Genomic DNA, 24,915 nt, shown 5'->3' on the forward strand with positions numbered 1-24,915 from the left:
TTTTCCCATGTAGAAACTGAAATTTCTCAGTAGAATTTCACGGTATGTTCAATTCAGCTAATTACTCCATAGCAAACTACTTTGGCAGTGGTCAAGTCAATGCAGCAACAATAATGTACATAAATCAACAATCAACGATAAATCAATAAATAAATCAAAGCCAGTCAATCAATAAATCAACAATCTTTCACTGAACCTTAAAATTGTAGTATATTCTAGATCTGGTTTACAGATCAATGAAACTATTATCATTACTTTTAAAAGTGCTGCAGTTCCTACTCTGACTCCTGACTAACTAATTCCAGTAAATTAAGAACAAACACTTTATTTCACCCAACAGATCTCATAAGTGCCGGGAATATTTGTCTTGCATAGTCACATCTAACCTCCAGGGTCATCAGAACAAGAACCTGGCTTTCATATGCATGAGGCAGCATGTGCGTGTGTCCCTTGCATTCCTGAGTAATAGGAACCAGTGATTGTCCCTAGGGAAAAAAGAAAAAAAGAAAAAGAGACCAAGCCAAACTGTCTCCTTGCTCCATACTCCATGGTTTTTTCCTCCTTTCTCAGCACTGCTCAGAGTAAGCACTGCAGCCAAATGAAGATATCAGCTGATTGTCAGGTGAGTTTCCCCTGGCCAGGAGAGAGCAGCATCAAGGAGATGAAGAAAAGAGATGAAGGGGTAAGAGGGGATGTGAAAAGTGACATTATGCAACAGGAATGACTCAAGCACAAAGGTTAATCACACAGTTGTCAGCATTCATCTGTCACACACCAGTGACCATGGATCCAGCACCAGTTCTACCATACACATTCCAAGCAACTCACCTTTACTCATCCGTCCCATCACCGTAAATTCAAAATACTTGCTGTTGTCAGCTGATGAATATAGGCCAAAAACAGTGGCTGTGCTCTTTGGCTGTAATTTGAATGTTGAGAGCAAGTACACTTCATTCAGCATAGGATCCCCAAATGCTTGTTGCAAGAAGTTCAGTACCACTCGCTTGTTTGAATAAGGAAGAAGATCAAAAACTGGGGGGGAGAAAAAAAGCAAATTTCATCAGAGAATTAAATATAATAATGACCAAAGAAGAACAAGATTTTAAGCCACATATTGGAGATAGTATACTCTTTCTACCCCCCCCAAAAAATGATCAATATGATGATCATCTGTAAATAACATGAAGTTCAAATCCCTGGCACTGGAAGGGATAACAAGCAATCTGGTCTAGTGAAACATGTTCCCATAGATGCAGGGAGTTAGGACTAGATGGTGCCTGCCAGCTACAACTATTCTATCATTGTATCAAAATATTTATAATTTCTTGCAACTGATACTATTTTAATAACTTTTATTTTTCAAAGGAATTATTGATAAGTTAATAACATAGAAATACCTAGTCTTCAAATTGAGGTACTCAAATATTTTTAGGTAGATCTCAAAAGTGATTATCTTCTGAGGATTCACCTCAACAGAGCTTTTTAATATACTTCTGCTTTCATAAATTCAGATGTTTGTGTTCACATTTCAGTTAGATAAGGATTCAACATTAAAATTTTCAGACAGATTTCCAGAGTGCTCATCCTTTGATAGCATTTGCAGAACACCAATTAAAATTCCAAAAATCCAGGTAAGCAATATGATGTTCACAACCTTCTCACTTCACTGACTTTTCAGAATATATATAATACAAATAAGACTCATCTTTCTCTTCTGGCACAGAAAACAAAGAAATACAGGCCTGACCAAAAACAAAACAAAACCCACAAAGCCTGAAGACATACTGAAAAAGCTTTAGAATTTTTATTTTAGTTTTTCCACAATGCATCAGCAAAGAGTCTATGATTTTACACATATATAAGTCAGCTATCTCCTTTATGGCACTGAAACAATGAACCGGGGTTTTCCTCAATGTTCCTAAGTCCATGACATCTCCGAACTCAATAAATGCTTCTGTTAGGTTTCTTGATTATCTCCTATTTGAACCCGCTGCAATTAAAGCAGTATATATATTACACCCTGGCAGTAAAGTTTGATAAATGATTTTGCACAAGTATTGTTTAAATATAAGAGCACGCTGAGCCATTGTATACCACTGACACTCCACAGGCCTACCAGGGCCATATTTTTCTCCCACACTGGGACAATACTGTAGAGCTCTCACCCAAGAAGAGCTGTAATACCAGGCAGATGGCAAAGGCACATGACAGCACATTGTGCCTTAGCTTGATTCAAGCCGATGGTTGTACTAATTAGCTTCATTTCCCAGGCTGAAAAAACACTGGTGGACCTCTGCAGATGAGCCTTGTCTACGCAGCACAACCCCAAAGCTGTTGCTGTCTATTAGGTGATGAAGTCATGCTACCATTCCAGTGTTTCCATAAGCTAGGCACAGGAAAACACTAAAGAACACTCAAAGAACAGCCACATGGGCACGCAGACCTTCCCACAGATATATGTGCCCTTATATTAGAGTGTGGGTTCATGCTGCTCCCATCACTCATTCTGAAGCATCCATTCATTTAGACACTAATGTTATTTCCAAAAAAGAGAAAAAATGAAGATCTTTTCGCCTTCATTTCATGAAGTCATTGAAAATATCTCTAAAGTCTAAAGACTTGCACTGGATCTAAGGATCTCATGACTCTACAGAGACTTTTCAGGACACACTACAAAAAATATCAGGTCCTTGACTTGCATGCCTAGTAATACTGCTGTCAAACAACTACGAAATATCTATGTAAGGTAGACTTGGTCAAAAGACTTCTCTTTCATTCAGTTCAGATTTACAGCATCCCATGATAACCGCTGCTCCCACTGAAACCAGGGACGTGGAAAGCAGAAGCAAAAGGCTGGGTACCTCATCACACTTGGTGCAGAGAGAGCAGAGCAACTGCCCACTTAAGAGACTGAAATGCAACTCACAACTCTGTACAACAGCATTTTACAAGGAACAGCCATTCATAAAATACAGCTCTATTTCCTCAGCTGGAGCAATGCAATACAATACAATACCAAAGACTTTGAGAGCATGAAATATAGCTATACATTTTGTTCAATTCTTGGTCTGTTGGCTGAATTTCTACCAATTTCTATCAATTGTGATACTCATTAATCTATGCTAGAGTCTTAAAAATATTACAAAAGTAATGACTAAACACTGTGAAACATCTAATGCTACAGAAAACATTTATTGAAATTTTTGTTATTTGCATATTGAAATTAATACTCAAATTCGTTTGGATTGGTTTGGCAGTTGTGTTCCACAAAGCACAGTAGCTCAGCCAGATCCTTTAGCACCATGTTGTCAAACTCTTTCCTGGGATATCTTTACTGACTAGCATGTGGATGCACTACATGATCAGATCCATCCTTAAGCACAACTTACACACATTTTAGCAGCCAGCAGATGAATGAGTGGGCTATGAAAATTAATTTTACATTCTTAGCAGAGCTGGCAGAAAGAGACAGCTCTTGGCCATTATAGAGACAGTTATTTGTTTGGGAGAAACAGGGGAAAAAAGATCACAAAGATTTCACATCTCATTTTTTGAAGAACTCTCTTTGTTCCTCTCCATGGAAAGGCAGACTTGAAAGCAAATGTATAGAATACAACTGCCAAAGCTGAAAAGCACAAGCAGCTGGTTCTAATCCATGCAATGGATTCAAAACTCCGACATGCCTTTGTGCCTTCAAGCACGAGTGTGCATACCCACTGGGCTAAACTGAGCCTGCTCGTGAGACAGACCAGGAACCTTCCTTCTGTGGTTTTTAAAATAGAGCTGCTTACCCTCCTAGCCAAATGCTAACAAGGGATGAGCTACATGGTGAGACAGTGGCAAACCACACTTTGGAAATCTGCCCAAACCCATCAAGGCTAGCTTTTCAGATGAGAGCTAGAAGACATGACAGAAACTGCTAGGATGAGGAGGCATGGGGGAGTGAAATTAGTGACACAGGAGAACACGGAACTTAATATACCTATTCTTTCCTCTAACTCTGTTTCCATATCACACCAGCTTTTTAAGACCTTCCAAACCTTCCAAGGCTGTTTTCTGGTCACAATCATAGCTGTAGATGTAAACACTGCTCCACTACTGTTCAGCACTTTTCAAGGTAATTATTAATGGCTTAAGACACTTGGAGTGAAATCCTAACCCCTACTACAACAATTTCCTGCTGACCCCAAGAAGGTGAAAACATCCCTTGTTGAGAGCGGGGTTCTTCAGCGGCCACTGCCCCTGACAAGTTAAAAAGCTGGGTTTATTTTAATCTGGTAATAAGCAACTTGTCATTACAACAATTATCTGAAACATCTTCACATCATAAAGGTCTTCAACAAAGGCTTCTGAAAATGCAATTATGTTGTTGCGATTGGCTGTTTTTTAGATCTGCCTAAATCTGTCAAAAATCATTCTGTAAGGCAGTGGAGGGGGCTAAAAACGTAGTGAAAACCACAAGCAGCTTTAAGGCTCTTGAGTAGCATGAAGTCGCACTAACTGCTGCACTCGGCAGCCGAGCTGGTTGCAGTCACAAGCTGCTACCGCAGAGCAATACCACCCGCTTCACTCAAGCTCTAAAATACAGCAGCTTCTGACTTACTACGTGCATAATATTGCTACAGCAATGCTGGGTTTAAAAGTACGAGTTTTCCTATAGACTCTACTATGTAGCAGAGTTCTCCCAAAGAGTTTTCACGGCTTAGAAATTCACTTCTCATTTAGAAGAACTTGCAGCTGGAAAAGGGTTATTCAGATGCTCCACGCACCCACAAGCACACCTACAAAAACACTTTTTTCAGGCTGTATGGGAGCGGCTGACACCGCCAACTCCTCCGGTCCCCACCGCTAGTCCGGGCGGCTCCGCGGGCGCGCTCTGCGCCCCGACGGGCAGCGGCGGCTCCTGCTGCCCAGCACGGCTCCGGCCCCGCTAGCACCTGCAGCGGCGCTCCCTCTCGCTGCCAGCCAGGGCTGCCGGCGGAGGGCAGGGGTCGGGCCGCTGCAAGCCCAGAGTCTTGTCAATGGAAGAGGGGAAAGGAGAGCGCGCTCCATCGCGGGGCGCGGAGCCCTTACCTCGGGGGGCGGGCGCGGCGGCGCGGCCCGGGCACAGCTGCAGGGCGAGCGGCAGCAGCAGCAGCGCGGCGCCGCGCTCGCACCCCATGGCGGCCGCGGGCCGGGCAGGGCGGCGAGGGACGGCCGCCGCTCCACACCGGGCCCCGCCGTTTAACGGGGGCGGCCCCGGGGCTGGGCACGGCCGGCGGCGGGCGGCGGGCCATTGGCCGGGGCTCCCCCCGGGAGGCGGGCGGGGGCCGCGGAGGGGGACGGCCGAGCCATGGAGGGGACCAGGAGGGAGCGCCGTCGGAACCCGAGCCGGGAACTGGCGCTGGTGGAGGTGGCTCGGACGGAACTGGAGATCCTGATCCCCCCAAATTCAAGACCTGTGAGGACTCTGTCTGGAGTCTGCCCTTTGAAGAGCGCTGGAAATTGAAATGTGTTTAATGGCTTTAAATTCATAGTATCACAGAATTAGCGAGGTAGGAAAGGACCCTTAAGATCATGGAGTTCAGTGGTTAATAAGCCACTATGCTTGCTACCAGTCACAAGAAGATGGCACCAAATGTGAATTGGGTGTGCCTTAAGAGCCGAGTAAGAGTTCAGGAGGGACAGCAAGTCCAGCGCTGTTGCAAGCAGCCCTTCAGAGGGCCACCTGCCCTTCAGAGGGCCACCTGCCCGGTGAGGGCCACCTGCCCGGTGAGGGATGTAGAAGAGTGTCAGAAGCATGAAGATAATGCCAGTCCTGCTAACTGCAGGATGCTTAACTTTGAGGTTTGCACAATTTTACTTTAAAACCTCTCTTGCCTCCCTTTCTATGTTCAGCAAGTGGTGACCATATATTTTTGTCTTCTGGCAACAATACAGCTGTCGTCTTTGCAAAGCCCTCTCACAAGTTTCTCTGCCTGCTCTGCAGTCAGGTGTTTAGTGTCAACTGTTAAGGCTTAACATATATTAGAACAGATTCTCCCTCATGCATTTCTGAAGTCAAAACAAATGGGGATGCTTTAGTATGCAGACTTGGTCTTGGTAGGTATTTAAATACTCCACTTTTCCTAACTGAAGAATGTCCCTTAAAAGGGGTCATGCAGATTGCAGACGGGGGCAAAATTGGTTTCTAGAAGACTATGGCTGGCAAACTGAGGAATGTTTCATTGTTTGTTTCATTTAAAGAATTCAGAAGCGTTGGAAGTGCTCAAACTGACCAGATGGAGACTATGGAAAAAGGCTGTTTGTCTTAGCAAACTCCCAAACTCAATAACTTAGCCAAAGTCAATTTTAAAAAAACCTTCTTTCAACTACAACAATTTTCAGCACTGTGTGTTCCCTTAGGATATCATTATCCCATTATTTGTCCTCTACTTTAGAAAATTCTAGCCTCTGCAGTGCTGATGTTAAGCAAGTACAGGAGAAAGGGAGCAAGTGAGAAACCCAAACACATCGTGAGCTTCCTATCCTGCTGCACAGCTCTCTTTGTCCTGTACGTCTCTGTATGTATCAGCTCTGCTGATGAACCTCTGTCATGTCAGAAATCCGGGAAACCCTGCTTGGCCCCATCGCAGCTTGCTATCCACACTCAGTTGGAAAAGTTGGAGCTGTCTGATATTATTTACATCATTAAAAGTTTACATCATTAAAAGGGCAACAAAAGGGAAAGTTTATGTTAAAGTGACCTAAGTAGTGTTGATTAATGTTCAGTCTCATCAGGCTTGGTGCATACATCTAAGGAGCACACAGAGAACAGCCCCCGAGAAGCTCATTGTGTTGGAGGCAAAACACAGCACGCCGCAGGGCAGGGGCTGCGGGCGCTGCAAAGGGGCTGCCCAAGCAGCTCTACACCACAGAGAGCTGTGGGCTGCCCTCCAACACAGCCCCAGTGAAATTTTCAGATACCTTTAGCTGGCCTACATTCACATGTCCACATTCACATGTGGCATATATTCCATAACACACCCCTACTTCTTATTCTTGTTAGCAGTGTTGACCCGCTCCTGAAGTTGCCCATTTCTTCCTCTGCCCTTTGTCAGGCAGAAGGGTGCTCTGCCATAGCCCCAGTGTGACAGCATGGTGCTATTCCTCCTCCTCACCCTACTGCTCTTCTGCATACATCTCCACACAAGAAGAAACACCTCAGCTTCACTCCCACATCATTGCCCCTGAAGTGCAAATGACAGGATGATATGATAGTGTCAATGAGCTGGCCAAGAGCTACACAGGGGAGTGAGAAAAACAGATCATCAGGTGCAGAGTGCTGTGGAGCAGGGAAAGAAGAGAGGCTAAATAGGGGTAAGCAAGAGGCAAGAAGATGAAAAAAGAAAAGGAGGAACTTTGAATGTCATAAGCTCCTTAAAAAGAAGTGTTAGTTCAGAATTTGTCCCCAACGTAAAGCATGGGGAGACAATACAAATGCTGCAAGGCTAATACTTGGATCTAGAGTAGTACTGATGGTGTTCAACTGTTTATTAAGGAAATGCCTTGACGCAAAAAAGAGCATTTTTTGCAAACATATACTTAAGTGCATGACAGAAGAACACTGTGAAGATCTGCAAAATCATTACAGTTCTGGACCAAAAAAAAAAAAAAAAGAGAGAGAGAAAAGGATAGTAAGGGTTTGCTTTCATCTAAGGGGAGCACCATCAATAATTTGCAGCCATTTATTATGCACTTTGAGTTTATTGAGTTTGAGATTATTAAAGCATATGAAATGTTTTCTTGAAAGATTTCCTTATCTGACAGAAATATTAAGTAATTATAACTTGCCATTACTTACTTCTGATTTAAATACAGAGGAGTCTCTCATACTGATGTTGACCAGCCCTCCAGGAGGAGGATTTTGTTTGTAGTACTATATCTTCATTAGTGCTAGATTTGTGAGGACCATATTCTATTCCTGCTCTGTATCTGCTTATTTTTTGTGCTTACTCACAAAGAATGCACATGGAAGCAATGTTTGGCAAACAGCCCATGAGGCACAATCCAGTATGACAGAAGGGGACTGGTTCACGGTGTATATAAACAGAAGCTTAAGTCCATGTTTAGATGAACTTAGCACATTTAAAGGTCACCGTATTTTTTTCAGTTTTCATTTCTATTCTGAGTTTTATGTTGGAACATGTTACAGATTAAAGGGGATTTGGTGCTCTAGCACAACCTTCTTTAAGGGATTTCACAAAGTAGAAAGTTTATCTGCTGTCTGGAAGGTACTATTTGACCTTTTAATCAACATTTTCAATAAAAACAATGGAATTACCAGCAATTCCCTTTTCCCTCTTCTGTGAAGTACAAACTCCATCTTAAATTACTGGAGGTTAAATAAGAAGCAAGAATAAAAACATGATTAATCAATTGTGTTTCCAAGAAACTTTCATAATGTCAGTTACATTTTGTAAGGAAGTCATAAGAGTGTGACTGTAATTTTTAAATAGCATCTGCAAGAAAACCTCAATCACTATAATGTTTGACCTGATTATGTAATTCGTAAGATTTTAAGCATACAGAATACAGAGAAGTTGCAAACATTACAGATTTTGCTTTACAGAAGTGTCTGTAACTTCTTCAAATTCCAAATAATGTGGTAAGGGAAAGAGAAAAAGAACCCTGCTACTTAATTCACCTTACATGTTTTGTTCCTAATATGCATCAGGAGACTGACTGTTTTCATGGAACTATATGGACTATTAAAAATCAGGATTCATGGGCAATTAACATATAGAAATTTTAAGGCAAGTGAAGCATCAGCTCTAAAACACATCCTTTCATATTTATGTCAACACTCCTGGTTTTGATCCTGCTTCACTAAAAAAAAAAATGTTGGTTTCAAGGGTTTCAAATTTCAAAGACAGGTTTTGAAAGAATTTTTGCTTTTCTAAAACACAAATTGAAGCTCCACTTTTCCAAGTCAAGTCATATATCCATCTTCAATGCACTTATTTACTTTTCATTTACACTGATAGGAATTCCACTGAGGCAACCAAGAGGAAAAGTTCCTGACATGGGGGAGGGAAGGTACAGATTGCCTCTTTTTTTAATCTTTGCTCCAGACTCCACAATGACACACAGATAAACTGTGCCTGAAGGCAATGCAAAGCTTATTTCCCTATTTACCTCCTAAGCCTTCTTGCAGCCTGACTCAAGAAAAGCCATATGACAGAAAAGCTCATAGAATAGTTAGGTTTTTCTTAAAATTACACCTATAAGTTCATCAAGTCTAACCATCAACCCAGCACCTTCACCATATCCACCACTAAAAGGTGTCCTCAACATTTCCAGGAATGGTGACTCAAACCACTTTCCTTAGCAGCTTGTTTCAATGCTTGACAACCCTTTCAGTGAAGAAATATTTCATGTCTAATACAAACCTTCCCCAGTGCAATGCAACTTGAGGCCATTTTCTCTTGTTCTAACATTTCTTACTTTGGAGAAAAAACTGAACCCCACCCATCTATAGTGTACTTGTATACTGATAAGGTCCTCCCTAAGGCTAAAGACCCCCAGCTCCCTCAGCCACTCCTCACAGGACTTGTGCTCCAGACCCTTCACTGTCTCCACTGCCTTTCTCTGGACTCACTCCAACACCAGAATGACCTTCCTGTAGTGAAGAGCCCAGAACTAAACACAGCACTCGAGGTGTGGCCTCAGCAGTGCCCAGCACAGGGGGACAATCCCTGCCCTGCTCCTGCTGGCCACACCATTGCTGATCCAGGCCAGGATGCCATTGCCCTTCTTGCCCACCTGGGCACAGCCTGGCTCATGTTCAGCTGCTGTCACCAGCACCCCCAGGTCCGTTCCAGCCCCTCTGTCCCAGCCTGTGGAGCTGCCTGGGGCTGTTGTGACCCAAGGGCAGGACCCAGCACTGGGCCTCACCCCAGTGGCCTCAGCCATGATCCAGCCTGCCCAGATCCCTCTGCAGAGCCTTCCTGCCCCCCAGCAGATCAGCACTCCCACCCAGCTTGGTGTCACCTGAAGACTGATTGAGACTGCACTTGATCCCCTTGTCCAGGTCAACAAAATCAACAAAGATATAAGTATTAAGCCCTTTGTAAAATACTCCTTATGGAAAGAGATCTTTGGGATCACAGCTGCTAGCATCCATGATTCTCTTTCAGAGCTTTGCATCTCAGTGCATCACAGTTCACACTGTGAAAGGACCAAAGCAAAGTACTTGGACAGACTGGGATGTTAGGTGGTGCCTGTAGGGAGGAAGAGACATAAAAAATATCCTTAGAGAATTTATCTTAAATAAGTCTTTAGAAGGAAAAATACAGGATAGCAATTAAAAAAAAATTGCTTCTGTTAATATTGCCAGTGGTATGGTTTTATGAGGAAAAAAGTGGCTATTTCTTCTCCCATGTTCCTCATAAACAGAGCAGAATTATCTCAGATCTGTGGCATAAATTTTTATCATCACACTTTCTTCCACAAATTGCATGTGAATCTGAAATTGTGGATCTGGGAAGGTGAAAGGAAAAATGAAGCTTTATCCGTACTCTCCTCCTTATGCGTAGAAGACCTAAATAAGGGTGGTCAGTGCAAGTGGTTTTTTTAGTCAGTGTATGGTATTTTTTTTGTTTTGTGGGAAGGATGGAAACTTGACTTACCATTTAGATGTGCTGTGGCATGTCTGCACAAGCTCTGGAATAAACAGCTGACAACCTGATGCCTCTAAAGGTCTGCAGTAAAGACCACACTGAATGGTTATCATTTTAACCTGGTCAAAACTGGTAAGATACGATCAGAGCTCCTTGTTTTTAGTGCCAAACTGCTGATGGCTGCTCATCACGCTTGACTGAGAACCACAATATTTTTTTGTTTTTGCTCCTATGAAAAGTCACTACTCTGTGAGCAGTGTCAGGGTTGGAGGGTGAGGGTTCAGCGAGACAGTACTAAAAGCATTTGAAGAGGACTACGGCTGCAGCATTTCCTCACAGGATCACAGGTACTGGTCAGCCACATCCCTTCCCAAGAGACTGACCCCCACCTGGATACAACCTGAAATGACCTTGTTGCCTGGTAGGGGTAGGCCTCTTCTCCCAGGCTAGTGACAGGACAAGAGGACATAGTTCTCAATTCAAGGACATTGAGGTGCTGAACAAGTACAGAGAAGGGCAACAGAGCTGTGAAAGGCTCTGAGAGAGCTGAGTTTAGCCTGGTGAAAAGGAGGCACCTCAGGGAAGACATTTACTCCTTTTTCATTACCTCCTTTCCTCCGAAAGGAGGCTGTAGCCAGGCACGGATTGTCCTTTCGGGAAGGGACGTGGGTAGTATGAGGACATTGTCTTAAGCTGTGCCAGGGGAGTTTTGGGCTGGACGTTAGTGTGAAATACAAAGCTGTTTCATGTCAGGTACAGACAGACAATGTGTGTATTTGTGATTGCAATATGTGTGGACACCGACCATGGGACAGCTGCGAATTCTAATAATAACTGAGGAAAGTAAAGCATGGAAGAAGGCCTTTGAACCTAGCTTTTGTTTGCAATTAACCTTGGTTGATTTAGAAGCATTTGAATTAAAGTGTTAAGGATGTTGCTTTTTGCTTGTAGTCAGGCCTTAAAGAATGCTGTAATAATAACCTTTTGAAGTATAATTTTAGAATATTGCTTGTATCCTTGAAATTATAGCTTTGGAATATATATAAAGGAAATATGCTTATCTCACGCGTTAACAAAACCGAGAAAAACAGCTTGAGAAAGGACGATGAACATTATCTCAAGGATTTATAATTTCGACCAAGGGAAGCTGAACATCACTGTTATGAGATTTATAGTTATTGTAATAAAAAGGTGGACCCACATCTGGGAAGCTGGACTTCACTAGATGGGATTCGTCATTGTTCTTGCAGAAACTGGACCAACATCTTGGAAACTACCACCACCATCTGGGGATCCTCCTTTTTGGGACGCATCCTGAGAAAAACTAAATCACAATAGTGTATAGAAGTGTGATGTAAAAATTGGAAATAGGAACTGCTGCTGAGTAAAAAAAATTGGAATAGAAATTGCTGAGAATTGCTGAGAAAGCTTATGAGTACCCCTATAAATACCCGTAAGCCCCAAATATCGGTGTGCAGTTGGAGGGAAAACTGCGCTGTTTTGCTCATACTTTACCATATTAATTAATAAATTGATTGTTGCTTGAATATTGGCCTAGTCAAGCTTCTCGTTTATAACATTAGGAAGAATTTCCTCACAGAAAGGGTGATTAGACACTAGAATGGGCTGCCCAGGGAGGTGGTGGAGTCACCATCCCTAGAGGTGTTCAAGGAAAATCCGGATGTGCCACTTGGTGCCATGGTCGGGCTGACACGGTGTTCGGCCACAAGTTGGTGGCGATGGTCTCAGAGGCCTTATCCAACCCAGTTCATTCGGTGACTCGGTCACTCGCCGCCCCGAGCGCGGGCGGCGGTTCCCCGGAGCGGGAGCCCTTGTGGCGGTGGCTCCCCGGAGCGGGGCTCGTTGGAACCCCCGCCGCACGGAGGGATCCTCCCCGGAGCGGGGCTCGTTGGAACCCCCGCCGCACGGAGGGATCCTCCCCGGAGCGGGGCTCGTTGGAACCCCCGCCGCACGGAGGGATCCTCCCCGGAGCGGGGCTCCGTGGAACCCCCGCCGCACGGAGGGATCCTCCCCGGAGCGGGGCTCCTCGGAACCCCGGCCGCACGGAGGGATCCTCCCCGGAGCGGGGCTCCTCGGAACCCCCGCCGCACGGAGGGATCCTGCCCGGAGCGGGGCTCCGTGGAACCCCCGCCGCACCGAGGGATCCTGCCCGGAGCGGGGCTCCGTGGAACCCCCGCCTCACGGAGGGATCCTCCCCGGAGCGGGGCTCCGGGCGGCGCTCCCAGCCCGGCTCCCTCCCCGGGCCCCGCGCGCGGCCGCGGGCGCCGCCACGCGGGGGGAGCAGCGCCGCGCGGCCCGGCCGGCTCGGCGGACAAGATGGCGGCTCCCATGGAGCTGAGCTGCTGGGGAGGAGACTGGGGGCTGCCGTCCCTGCACCCGGAGTGTCTCACCGTCCTGGTAACGGCGGCTGCCACCGTCCGGTCCGGGAGGGAGGGAGCGCCGGCGCCCCGGGGCTTGCCTGCCGCTCGCACGGACGTCCGCGGGGCTCCTTCTTGCCTCGGGAGAGGCCGGGGGTGGGAGGCGGGATGTTGGGCCCGCGGTGTGCGCCCGCCTCGTTCCCCGCGGCAGAGGCGAGCAACGCTGCCGCCCTTGCCGGGGGCGCCGGGCCCTTCCCGGCGGCTCTGCCGCCCTTGCCGGGGGCAGCGGGTCCTTTGCCCAGCATTCCCTGGAGCCTCCTGAGGGCAATGAAGCCCGGCCGAAACCCGTCGCGCACCTGCTGGTGGCTGGTCCTCAGTGCCCGAAGGCGTTTAACACAACTTCTGAAGCTCTGTTTTACGCTTTTCTTACGCATTGTGACAGGTTTTCTTCCCTATCCTCCAATCTTTATTGCAGGCTTACGCCAAATTTTCTGGTGCTCCCCTGACAGTGAATACTATAAATAAGTCCTGGAGAACTCCGAAAGGTACCATCTTTGCAGCCTTTATTACTTTAATCCCAGCTATGTTATAAATGTAGGTTCCTGTTTCGGTGTTTGCATTGGGTTGGGTTTGTCTGCCCCAATTGAATGACTTCACAGGATCAAGTGTGATGAATTTGAGGGAATGAAATAATGGAAGTCATAAATAAAGTGCTCCAGAGGACAGTTTATTAAAATGTGTATGGGTGAGGCAACAGAGAGTTGACAAAGCAGTAATGCCAATTACATAACTGTTTCATTAAGGCAGTTTGAGTTGATGGTGTAGTGAAAGTAAATTTGTAAGCTTTTTGCACTTTGCATATTTATGAAGGTAGTAACTAGACATGTGTATGGAAGAGCTCTTTAATTACCTGTAGCTTAATTAGTTGGTACAGGTGGAAGTGGAATGTGAGCCTCGGCAGGTACAGCTTACACTAGCTGGGATGTTTGGTATTGTGTTGAATTAGAGGGTTTGACTGAGAAAAGGTGAAGGTAAGCTGTCAGAGAGGACTTCTTTGTTTTGGATGCTTTGTAGCAAGGCTAGAGAAAAAAAGATGCTTAAAATGGATTTGGAGAGGAAGGACAGAAGAAAAATTGAAAAGAGGCTCAGAGGTGGATGAATTGAGAGGGTAGTTGGACTGAGCTGGAATTTTAGTCTTTAGATGAACATCTGAAATCTAGACAAGTAGCCTGGTTTTCAAAGTATTGGATACCTAGCAAAAAACATTGGCTTCAGTCTGATTTGATGTTGCCCTTTTTAATGTTTTTCATTAGTAAAGTGTATGTAACCTTGGAGGAAGTCTCCTGCTGCGTAAAATTTTAAGTTTATGTTTACATGTTAGGAAAATGAGATCATGCTATTGAGAAAAGGAAAGTACATACCATGACTGATTGCTTTCTAGTCAGAAGTCATCCATACAAATTGACTGTATTATTTATGCCTTCCAGGAGATCTACCAGTCCTGGTATCAGAAGACATTGTTATTTCTCAGCCAGCAAAAATACTAAACTTTTTAAGAAAGCAGGTAGGTCTCTTTCAAAAAAGATTTATTTTTCTTGACTTGCAGTGACTCTTGTATGTCTCCTTTGTACACAGGCTTCCAAAAACCTGGAGTTTAGTTCAGATCCAATGCTTTTCTTTTTCTCCTACAGGCATGAGAATTGCAAAATAATGCACAAGAAATTTCTGTTTCAAAGTTTGATCATTAGTGTGAAAGATTTAAAAATAAAAATGAAAAAAAAAATTTAAAAGGACAACAACCTGTGCCTAATTTAGCATTTTTTTACTGATCACCCTGCTTGTAATTATAGCACTTTTAATGTCATTATGACCTTGCAGACCTAGGATATCATAGTTTAGGTTAACAGTTTAAATGGGTCATTTCCCAGTGCTCTTTTTTTGAAAGCTAATACATACAGCATTTTTTTAATCTATGTATTTTTTCTATAGCTTGTAACATAAAAAGGTCTGCAGGTGTTTCTTGATGCACACCAGGTCATGGCCTCTTGCTTGCCTTTTGTAGGACTCTTCATGTTTTGTACACAAAGAATAAAACTGTACCATTTCTTCTTTTCACAAAGTATAAAGATATCTAGTAAATCATGGCATCATCTTTTTATTCCCAAGATGGTCCTCTAGCCTACTATTCTGCTTTTACATTAGAAATGCAGTTCATGTCTGGTCAGATGATCTGATGAATGCCATGTTAGTGAAACTTCAAATCTTTGTGGGGAGAAAAACAGAATCGAAAACCGCAGTTAAGATGGAATTTTAGACAGTTGAAATTCTGAAGTTTCAGATTCATTTGGATTGAATGTGGTATTCATGTGAATACCAAAGGCTCCATAATGCTGGGGGGAAAACCCCTTGTTTATGTTAAAGTATGACAATTGTATGCTTTCTTTTCAGATGTTCAAGTATCAGCACTGGCCCTTTGTTTATAAATTAATGCAACAAATCTACTCGCTCTCCCCCCTGCCTCCAGTTTTTCAATCCTTATAATGAATCTTAGAAGAATCCACTGTTAGAATTAAAAGTTCAATCAGTAACTGCATTAATTTTGCTGTATATTTGCTCCCTTACATTGTTATACCATCCAATTTCTTAACTTCTAGAATGTTCATTAAAAGCAAAATATGGGAATGCATGCTTTTTTTTTTATGCTTACACCTTCTGAAGTGTCAGATGCTTCTTGAAAAATAACAGTGGAGATTTACCAGAGGTTTGCTACATGCCTCAGTATTGAAAAATTGCCTCTGTATCACTGGATATTTGCTTGGAAACCAGTAGAAAGGAGACACAAGAATTATTTTGGAAATAGAAGGGTCTGAAGCTCTAGGAATGGGAAGGTAGAAAAGTGAGATGTAACAAGGTTTGGCAGAGTTGGCCTGAAGAATGAGAATTCTTGTGAGTCCATGGTTTCTGTTCCAAAAATTGTTTGTGTATTTACTGCCTTGATAGGTGTTAAGTTTGAAGTAACTTTACATTGATATTGCTTTTTGAAAGTTCATCATAAGTCTGTTTTTTTTAAAATTCATAGAAATACAATGCTGATTATGATTTGTCTGCAAAACAAGGAGCTGATACACTGGCATATATTGCACTACTTGAAGAGAAATTGCTTCCTGCTCTGGTAAATATTAATAAATATTTTCTGAATACTTGGAATTGAATGCTGTCAGAGATGCCCAGTGTGGGAGACATAGTCTTTCAGCCACAGCACTGACTGGAACATAGTTGTTTTGTTACTCTGTTTTTTGGAATTACTGCCTACCAGTTTTTGAAAAGGAAATAAGTGTGTGTTTGTGGAGTGTCAAAGTAATAACAGTGGATTTATGAAAGACATTTTAAAAGGACACTTACTTAGGGTTTTTTTTTTCTGTTGGTGTTTGGGAAACAGTATCCTGAAAACACCTTATTGTGGCCTTTTTTTGGTTCATTTGAATTCCTGAAGAACTTTTGATTAAGATGTGTCTAATGTGAGACACACAACTGAAAGCCTTTTGAACTGTTGACTTAAAACTTTTAATAAACTAAAATGCCCATAACTAGTTTAATTTTTCAGTTCAAAATAAAATGTCTAAAGACTTGGCCATTTGCTCTCACCATTTCAGTGTAATTACATTAGATCTATAAGACCCACAGATACTGAGTCTCTTGAATGACTTTGGCTTCAGTTTGTACAGCAAAAAATACTCTGACCAGATGGTATCATGAGCTAGCCTTTTCAGCTGACCTTGGTTTCAAATTCATAATTTCGTAGTATCTTGTATTTTAAGATTTATATAAAATTTCAAAACAAAATTCCAGGAAGTTCAAACCTGTTGCTGAATGTCTGCAACTCTTTTGCAATATATTTTCAATATATTCTGTGTGTGTGTGTATGTATCTGTACATACATAGTGCGTACGTAATTTTATGCAGATGCATATAGATCTCTGTAATCTCTTTGGTGTTTTTCTTTATTTGGAAGGTAACTATTTCCTTACTCATGTACTCCTACACTCAGAGGATTAGTATATTCCTCTACAGAGCTTGATAGCCTGGAATTACAGTAATTCCCGGTTCTGCTGCTTTTCTGAGAGAGGTCTTGGATATCAAGGGTCATGAGGTGTCTACTCATGTCATTCAAATTTCAGTTACATTTTTCTTCATCTTGATACAGCTGCACACTTTCTGGATTGAGGCTGAAAATTACTGCAGTGTGACAAAGCCATGGTTTGCCTCAAGGATTGCCTTCCCACTGAGTTTGTATCTGCCTGGAAAGATGTCCAGAGAAGCACTGAACAGGATCTTGCTGACCAAGGGAGGCCCTCCACTCTACAGTCTCACTGAAGTGGAAGCGCAGGTATGGGTTGTGCAGTAAGGAATTCGTAAGTTGGTTCTGTCAAAGACAAGAACTTCAACAGTTTAGCACACTATGCAATGATGAGTGGTGCTGTGCATACCGGCCTGGCTACACCTAGGGCTCTTTTGTCTCATCAGATATACAGGGATGCCAAGGAGTGCCTGAATCTCCTGTCGAAGAGACTGGGAACATCTCAATATTTCTTTGGAGATACGTGAGTGCGATTTTTTTTAAAAATTATTTTGGTAAATGAGTAATGAAAAAGGTACCACACCACTCTATGAACACTTGAACTTTCTCTTTTATTATTACCAGAATTACTACCAGAATGTTAAAAGTGCTTCTCAGTAGTTTTATGTCTCACTGTCTGCTTTTCAGATAAATCTGAATGAGCAAATAGGGCACACGTGAGATCATCAGACTGAGTCAATGTGGTGTCTCTCTTATCCTGCTTTGTTCCACAGAGAGGGAAATGCTTCCCACAGCTGCTAAGAAAATGTGAGGTGCACTGGAGAGCCCTTTTCTAGCCTCTGAATGTCACCTCCTGGCTTTGTATGTAAGAAAAAATGCTTTAGGCTGAGTTGCTACTACTGCCCTCATGGGAGGAGAGTGTAGGTCCAGGAACACTGTTCCTGTGGTATGTGTGCAGAGCAGGGAGCAGATAGATAGGGCCAGCAACATAGAGCAAAAAGGTCCTGAAAAGCATGATCTCTTCTTTAGCAGTTGAAGTTGGACCACTCCATGAGGGAGGATCCTGGTCCCCTGGTGCCTAGCACAAATTTTATGGTGTCAGAAAGGTGTTTTAGAGGGGCTTGCTTATCAGTGTATGGGATAGCATGACTGTGTTGTGATGCTGACATTACTGTTTCAGTTTGTCAGCATGCCTCAGATGCTGAAAGGAGTAGATAGTTGGTGCAAAGCATTTGCCAGGTTGATAGGCAAAGGTGGAATGACAGAAGGGCTGACTATATTCTGTCCTGAGTGGTATTTGACATACACGGAAAACTAGGTTGTAAAAGTCATAAAAGTCTTAAGTCACTTCAGTGTTTTCCTGGGTCACTCTTTTAGGCCTACCACCTTGGATGCCTTTGTGTTTGGTTTCCTTGCACCAATTTATAAAGTGTGCTTCCCGAGGGTACATTTGCAAGAGCATTTGAAACAGCTTCCCAATCTGTGCCGATTTTGTGATGATATTTTAACTTGCTACTTCAGGTTAACTGTCTCAGGTAAGTTGTGTTTCTTTTCTCCTTTTTGTCATCTGTACCCATATTGGAATTAGTACCCAGGATTCCATTTGTGAACCAAGGCAAATTAGATTTCATGTAGTTTATGCTAGACTTTCTGTAGGAAAATGAAGAAGCTTCTAAAGTTGGGCAGAAAAGATTCAAAATTAAAAGCAAGTGTTAATGCTCAGTTTTAGATTCTGTCAAGCATTGGCAAAATCTTATGGCTCATGCTTAGTACTTCTTATTTTCTCACATGGAATGGCTTTTTCACTTAAATTCTTTGCGTTAAAATACTGCATGAATTCTTTTCAATGTGACTTTATTTTTTAAGGGTTTAAAAGCTTATGTAAATACTTTTTCACTCTTCATCTTTCTGCCTTCACTCTCCAGGCCATTCTCCAGCTGGACAGGATACAGCAGATGCTAATCTGCAGAAACTCACACAGCTTGTAAATAAGGAATCCAACTTGATTGAAAAGGTTACTTTTGCTTCAGTATCTGTAATTTTACTGCTTTGTTGTGGTTACTTGTTCACAGATATCCTTGCATGGCAATTGCAACTGTACAGTGGACTTTATTTTAATTACTTCTTTTCTAGTGAGTGTGTAGAAAGGCAGGAAGAATATTACATCATTTGGAAGGAGGAATTAATGAAGCCTTGCACTAAAAAAGTATTTTTAATACAACCAAAAGAGCATTGTCTTGCAGGTGTGCCCCCCAACAGAGGAATGGTATCTTTCTGCAAGTATACATTCAGCTAAGAAGGAGGAAAACATATTAGTCAAAACTCAGAAATGGTCCTGCAAATCAAGACTGATCACCAGCTTTCCTTGCTCCCAGCTGCATGCTGTAGTAACTACCCAGCAGTCACTCCTGCTTGTTCTACATCTAGCTGTTTTTTCTTATGTTCTCTGTTTCTAAGGCTGTCATTCAGCACCTATCAAAAGCTGTACAACTTAACTGAAAAATACTTGTGAAGAATTAGCCTTTTCATGGAGGTAGAACAGTCTAACTGAAAGGGTAGAAGGCATTTCTTCCTGAGAAAAATCAGTGTGTGAAATAGATCATTAACTATGATCAGCTTTTGTAGCATTAGGTGTTGATGCTCTTTCTGGCATTGAAGTGTGGCTGTGGAAGTTTTAAACAATGGGTTACGCAGACATTTGTCAGGCACGACTGAGGAAAATCTGATTCTGACTTGAAGAAATGGAATAGACTAGAGAGCCTCCGCAGATACCCCCTGTGCTTTTATTCTGTACCAACTAAACCTTTTCAGACGACATTACACATAGGACATTAGAGTGATTTCCTATAAAAATGTAAATTGTTTATATTCAGAGATTAATTTTAGCCTGCCTTTGAAAAGGTCTTATCACAAGTGCTTTATTACGTACTTTCTGAAATGTGTATCCAATACAAATTCATTCAGCATCTCCAGAACATTTCTGATTTCAAAAGCTTTATTCTTGCATGCTGCTGAATACAGAAGCATCCATTGTTGTTAGCTGTTTGACTCTTGATCTGCCTTCTCACAGCATTTGGTTATTGTACAGTATTTGACCTCTTAGAATTGGTGTTGCTTCCTTCAGTAATCTTGACCAGATAACTCAAGCAGAAGCATATCCAGGTGCCGTGGGTTTGATGCATCATATGTAAGGGAATGATTATCAGCTCTGACACAAACATATATTGGGGAGTGGAAAGAAACCAAAGCAGCAGTTGTTGCTGGTCATGACCAGCAACATAACATACACCAACCAACCCAGTATTAATGATGCAGCCCTGACAAATAAAGACTAATCGTATAATCTATATTCTGCTGTTGCCAGATCCGGCTCTCATTGTTTCTCTGCAGATGGACGACAACCTCCGTAAGAGTCCTCAGCATCCCCCTCGTAGGCTCACAACGCTCAAGCTTGCTGCAGGAGGAGAAGAAAGCAGTCCAATGAGTCGTTTATCACCTTGACATCTCCTGTTGCCCAGAAATGTGTGTTTTGTAACTCAACTGAGTGCCACAGTAGATTTTTTTCACATGAATGTTTTGCAAGGGAAGAATCTGCTAATGGGTACAAGTAGAGAAGAGCTAGAGCTTTACAATCTTCTATCTACCTGTTCTTTTTAGAAATTGCATAGATCAGGCTGGCCACACACTACGCTAAGCTAAGCAGATGTTAACATGATTTTTTACAGCATTTTTGCCTTTAGCCTAGCAGAAATGTTTACCTAAAGCTAAGAATCTGCTTATGGAATGTTCACTGTTATTTTATTTTGTGGGTTTTGATTTTACTGTAATCATGTTACTGTATGTGAGTGGGAATTCTCTTTGTCTGGAAAGGACAAAGTCCAGTTGCAAAGTCTGAAAAGACAAAATGTCGCCATTCATGGCAGCTGAGACATGAAATCAATGACAGGAACGTAAATATTTTTATTGTTCTTTAATGAACTTGGGATTTGTGTTTTATGGTTGTTTGTATCTTTGAAAATTTGTCATGATGTACTTCGAAGGGGATTATTGAAAAGCATGTGCGCTATGGGGATTAAAATGATGCACAGTGCTAACATTTCACAGTACCTCGTATTAGTCCTTTGTGAAACAGGCTTAACCTGTGCACAGAGTAATACCACATGCTGCAAAACTGTTAAGTCAAAATCGCAGAAAACTTGTAGTGAATGGAGACGTTTGATTAGTTGCTGTCAGGACTAGACTTGACTAGCAAATGTACTGCATCTATGGGTTGAAAGGGACAGGTTAGGGCTTTATAAGAAAGCTGATGCAGGCTTTTAAATGTGTCACAAATGCCTCTTAGTCGGTTTCATCTTATTTTTTAATAAGCACTACAGTTGATTCAAAAATTAACTAAAAACTGTCAAAATGTTTGCTATATGATGGGCTGTTTTGTTAAGAGCTCTTTTCTCTTTGCAAACTGTGGTATATTGCAGGCCGTATTTCTTCTGTTCAGTTACATTTTGTCTTTAACAGAGGCCTTGCCAGTTCTAGAGACCCGAGCAATTCTGTTACAAGAGTAACAGAAATTTTTTACTGGCAAAGTACTGGCAGATACTTCATGAGTAGGTGTACAAACAATTAGACAAGGAGATTGGCCAAAGTGGCAGTGCTTCAGATATAGAATTCTGGTAGCAGTATGTGTAGGATAACTGTTCTGGGGGGGGGATATTTTGTTGTTTTTCTGGCCAAATCAAAATAGTCTTTCACCTTCACTTTGGCTACTAGTCATGTTTGAGATACACAGATAAATTACTTCCTATTTGCAAGGCAAGATGGTAGATTGTGTTCGTATTGTACCTTTGGACTTGATATGCAAGGAATGTAATATCTTTAACATTTCTTAATTGAAATGTTGGGTTTCTAATGAGCACTTTAAAATACTGTTTAAGCTCCATGCTCTTACTAGAGTATTTGTTGCAGTGATTTGAAATTAATTTAGCTCATACTCATAACTGTATAAACTGACAGTCCATTACATGCAAAGTAATTTAAATGTTTAAAATTCGTACTGCCTGTACCTTGACAAGATTTACATGAGATCATGTCACATAGCTTTCCAGAGCTTTTCTTTTACAAACACGGCTATGGAGAATATGCCTTAGTTTGTTGCTTTTGTGAATGCATACACTCAGCCTATAAAATCTCTTTGTAAAAAGGGTTGTTATTCCAAGATTAAAATTCTGGATTTTTAGTGGAATTTTGGTAGAGTTTTTTGTGGTATATACATTGACTTTTTAAAGTATTTTTCTTATTTCCTTATAGAAAAGTTTATCTTGTCCATTAAAAAAAACAAACTAAAAAACACTGCTGACTGCTAGGACAAGAAATTGAAGCATCTTAGCATATTCATGAGATCAGATTTTAAATTTTTATCACACCTCTTCATTACCATTCCTTTCTTTCAACACAGCTGCTTTTGGGAAAGGGAATGAGGAGCCACACATTTGTCGATCTTACTAAATGTGAGCTTTGGGCCATGTGATTGGGCTGATCTGAAATTTTGGTAAACCAATGCTTAAGGAACTTCATTCACTTGATGGCAGAGAAAAACAGGGCTGGAGGTCACTGCAAACATGATGTTGCAGAGCCATACACTTCCTTATTTCACTTTCTATCCAAGGTGAATTCAAACCCAGACTCCCTTATGTGGGCAGTGTCATCCCTGGCCTGGTAACTCAGGCTTGCCCATTAGTTTACTAGCATATTTTGTGTGCCTGAGTTCTGAAGCCGGGAGGTGAATGCTTTCCAGGCTGGGGTCAATTTGAGTCAGTCTCTTCATCTGAAATACTCAAAGCTGTTTCTCTGGCTAGGGCAGAAAGATGGGATTGAAGTGTGATTTGTCTCTTTAGAGTAGATACCTAACAATACCTGGGCATGTGCTGTGTCTGCTGTGTGCAAAGGAAGCCCTGGCTGCCTAACTCTGCACCTGCCATGGTGATTGGCTTTTCCTCCACTGCCTGAACTGGTGGGTGGTCTGAAACACAAGGAGTCAGGCAGCCTTCTGCCTGGGCAGCAGTGCTGTGGCCTTGGAACCACAGTTTCCAGCCTGCTTTGTGTGCAGGGCGCTGGCTGCTGCAGCTCCTGCAACTCTGCCGTCTCTAAGTACTTGAGGTTCCCATGTTCGCCTCTGGCTTCACGTACAATGTGCAAGTGTGGGATATAGCACTGGGTTTCCAGGGCCTTGCTGCTACTATGGCAGCTGATGAGCTTCATCCTCCTTTCCCTCCCCCTGGAAAGGTGGTGGATAGCAACAGATATTACCTTGAAAGCAACCTACCCAGCTGCCAGTCATAAGTGGAGTGGACCACTTTGGCAGGTTGCAAATTTAATGCCCTTGCTCCTAGGCAACTTTCTGGTGAAAGCTGTATGTAGGTATCCTTAGGGCTATCTTGTGTTTTTCTTTATCACCTGGTTGTAGGAATTCATATATTCCAGAAGAAATGAGATGAAAAAGGTTGCCAATTAATGGCTACAACTATGTTCTATTTAACATTTCCAAGCCTGCTTTAAAAATGCCTGCTGCTCTCTCCCCCTTTTCCTTTCCCTCCTGGCCCCCGTTCTGAAAATACTGTTATATTAGGCTTTTCACTTACATCACTTCACATTCATGAGGTCACATCACTTTTGCTAATGTAGCATAACACTCCATTAAGAAAAAACCCACCCTGTTTGATTCCTGGTTAAAATGGTTTGCAGACTCCCTTGAGCAGGTTTCTTGGTAGAATTCTTGGCATTGCAGCAGGAACCATTCATAGTGTGCTTCCCAACCCCCCGGCCCCCATGCAGAAAGGCAGGCCCGCTTTATGTGTTAGTTAGACAAACTATACAGTAGCTTAAAAATCTGGATGGTCTGTGCAATTGGCAACAAGCTGTCTCAAGTAGTTGATCATAGGCATGTTTATTGGTGTGAAGCTATTCCCCACTTGCCAGGTTTGTGGTGATATCTGGCCTGGAGGCCTTCAGCAACTCTGCTGTCCTGCATCTGTGTGAGACCCAGCCATGCCAGGGGAATGGTGATGGTGGGGCTTAATGTTCCTGTAGTGCCTTGTGTCCTGGTCTGGGCAGCTGGGCCAAGGCCAAGCTTCACTCTGTGATGTCCTCCTTAGGCAATGGAGACCTGCCCAGCAGGGGTGAGGGCCAGGAGCAGCCTGTTCTGGAGCTGAGTTCTGCCATCCTGAGGTAGCTGCCAGGATGGCAAGTGAGTTTTTGGCACTGTCTGAGGGATGTGTTAAAGCAAAGAAAGGAAAAACTAAGTCCAGGGTTCCCTGTGCCATGCTGGTTTGCTGTTTGTGCCTGGAGCAAAGGTCCCAGGAATGGATCCCAGCTCCCCAAAGATACCAGATCAGGTTGGACTGGGAACCTAGGAAGGAGACGGAAAGAAAATGTGATCAAGGGAGAGGCATCAGGGGCATCTGTTTTCATCCTCAATGACTTCTTGTCAGAGTTTTATGAATGTTGTGGTATTTAGAACTGAAAGACTGCTTCATGAGTTAGAATATGCTGCTCTTGTGGGCAGAACATGGGGGGAATCCAGTGACTTGCTGCAAGTTTGGTAAAAAAAAATATTTGTAATGTGCTAGGCCAGTCAGCCTCAGTGCAGGATCAAGTGAGCAAGGTTTACTGTATTTCTTTAAAAGTTAAGCCGAGACCAGGAATCACTGTACTTCCAGCGCAAGCAAGATCTTGCAGTAAATCAGCCCCTGGCACAAGGATGTTCCTCAGTGCTGTTCACCTCCCTTTTGCTCATTTATCTTTAAAATCACATGGGTTTTATTCA

The 24,915-nt window shown here is 42.7% G+C and overlaps 2 protein-coding genes across 3 annotated transcripts in view; one reads left to right on the forward strand and one right to left on the reverse strand.

Moving 5' to 3' along the window:
* The window catches only part of THBS4 (thrombospondin 4), a 39,268-nt gene extending 34,058 nt beyond the window's left edge, over nucleotides 1-5,210 (reverse strand). Inside the window, exons 1-2 of the mRNA XM_084225097.1 lie at nucleotides 5,074-5,210; nucleotides 829-1,032 (exon numbers count right to left, since the gene is read on the reverse strand). Of these exons, the coding sequence (XP_084081223.1) occupies nucleotides 829-1,032; nucleotides 5,074-5,161 (292 nt within the window). The 5' untranslated portion in view covers nucleotides 5,162-5,210. The remainder of the gene's footprint in view (nucleotides 1-828; nucleotides 1,033-5,073) is intronic.
* A 7,591-nt stretch (nucleotides 5,211-12,801) lies between these two features.
* Nucleotides 12,802-22,329, forward strand: MTX3 (metaxin 3). Of its 2 annotated transcripts, none has more exons than XM_084224577.1 (9): nucleotides 12,802-13,058; nucleotides 13,494-13,563; nucleotides 14,506-14,582; nucleotides 16,098-16,190; nucleotides 17,223-17,405; nucleotides 17,543-17,619; nucleotides 18,474-18,631; nucleotides 19,022-19,110; nucleotides 20,461-22,329. In XM_084224577.1, the coding sequence occupies exons 1-9, from the start codon at nucleotides 12,978-12,980 to the stop codon at nucleotides 20,578-20,580; spliced, it is 948 nt and encodes a 315-aa protein (XP_084080703.1). In that variant the 5' UTR covers nucleotides 12,802-12,977; the 3' UTR covers nucleotides 20,581-22,329. The 2 variants fall into 2 exon arrangements, with proteins under 2 accessions (XP_084080703.1, XP_084080704.1); XM_084224578.1 differs by having other exon boundaries at nucleotides 12,807-13,058; nucleotides 20,487-22,329.
* The last annotated feature ends 2,586 nt before the right edge of the window (nucleotides 22,330-24,915 follow it).

Source organism: Fringilla coelebs (genome assembly GCF_963513975.1).
Source record: "Fringilla coelebs genome assembly, chromosome: Z".
NCBI classification, from domain to species: Eukaryota; Metazoa; Chordata; class Aves; order Passeriformes; family Fringillidae; genus Fringilla; species Fringilla coelebs.

Excerpts from the sequence above, each read along its gene's own strand:
- MTX3 (XM_084224577.1), top strand. The coding sequence starts at position 12,978 with ATGGCGGCTCCCATGGAGCTGAGCTGCTGGGGAGGAGACTGGGGGCTG. Across the intron at positions 13,564-14,505 it reads GTCCTGGAGAACTCCGAAAG|GAGATCTACCAGTCCTGGTA; the intron begins GTACCATCTTTG and ends TATGCCTTCCAG. Across the intron at positions 16,191-17,222 it reads AGAAATTGCTTCCTGCTCTG|CTGCACACTTTCTGGATTGA; the intron begins GTAAATATTAAT and ends ATCTTGATACAG.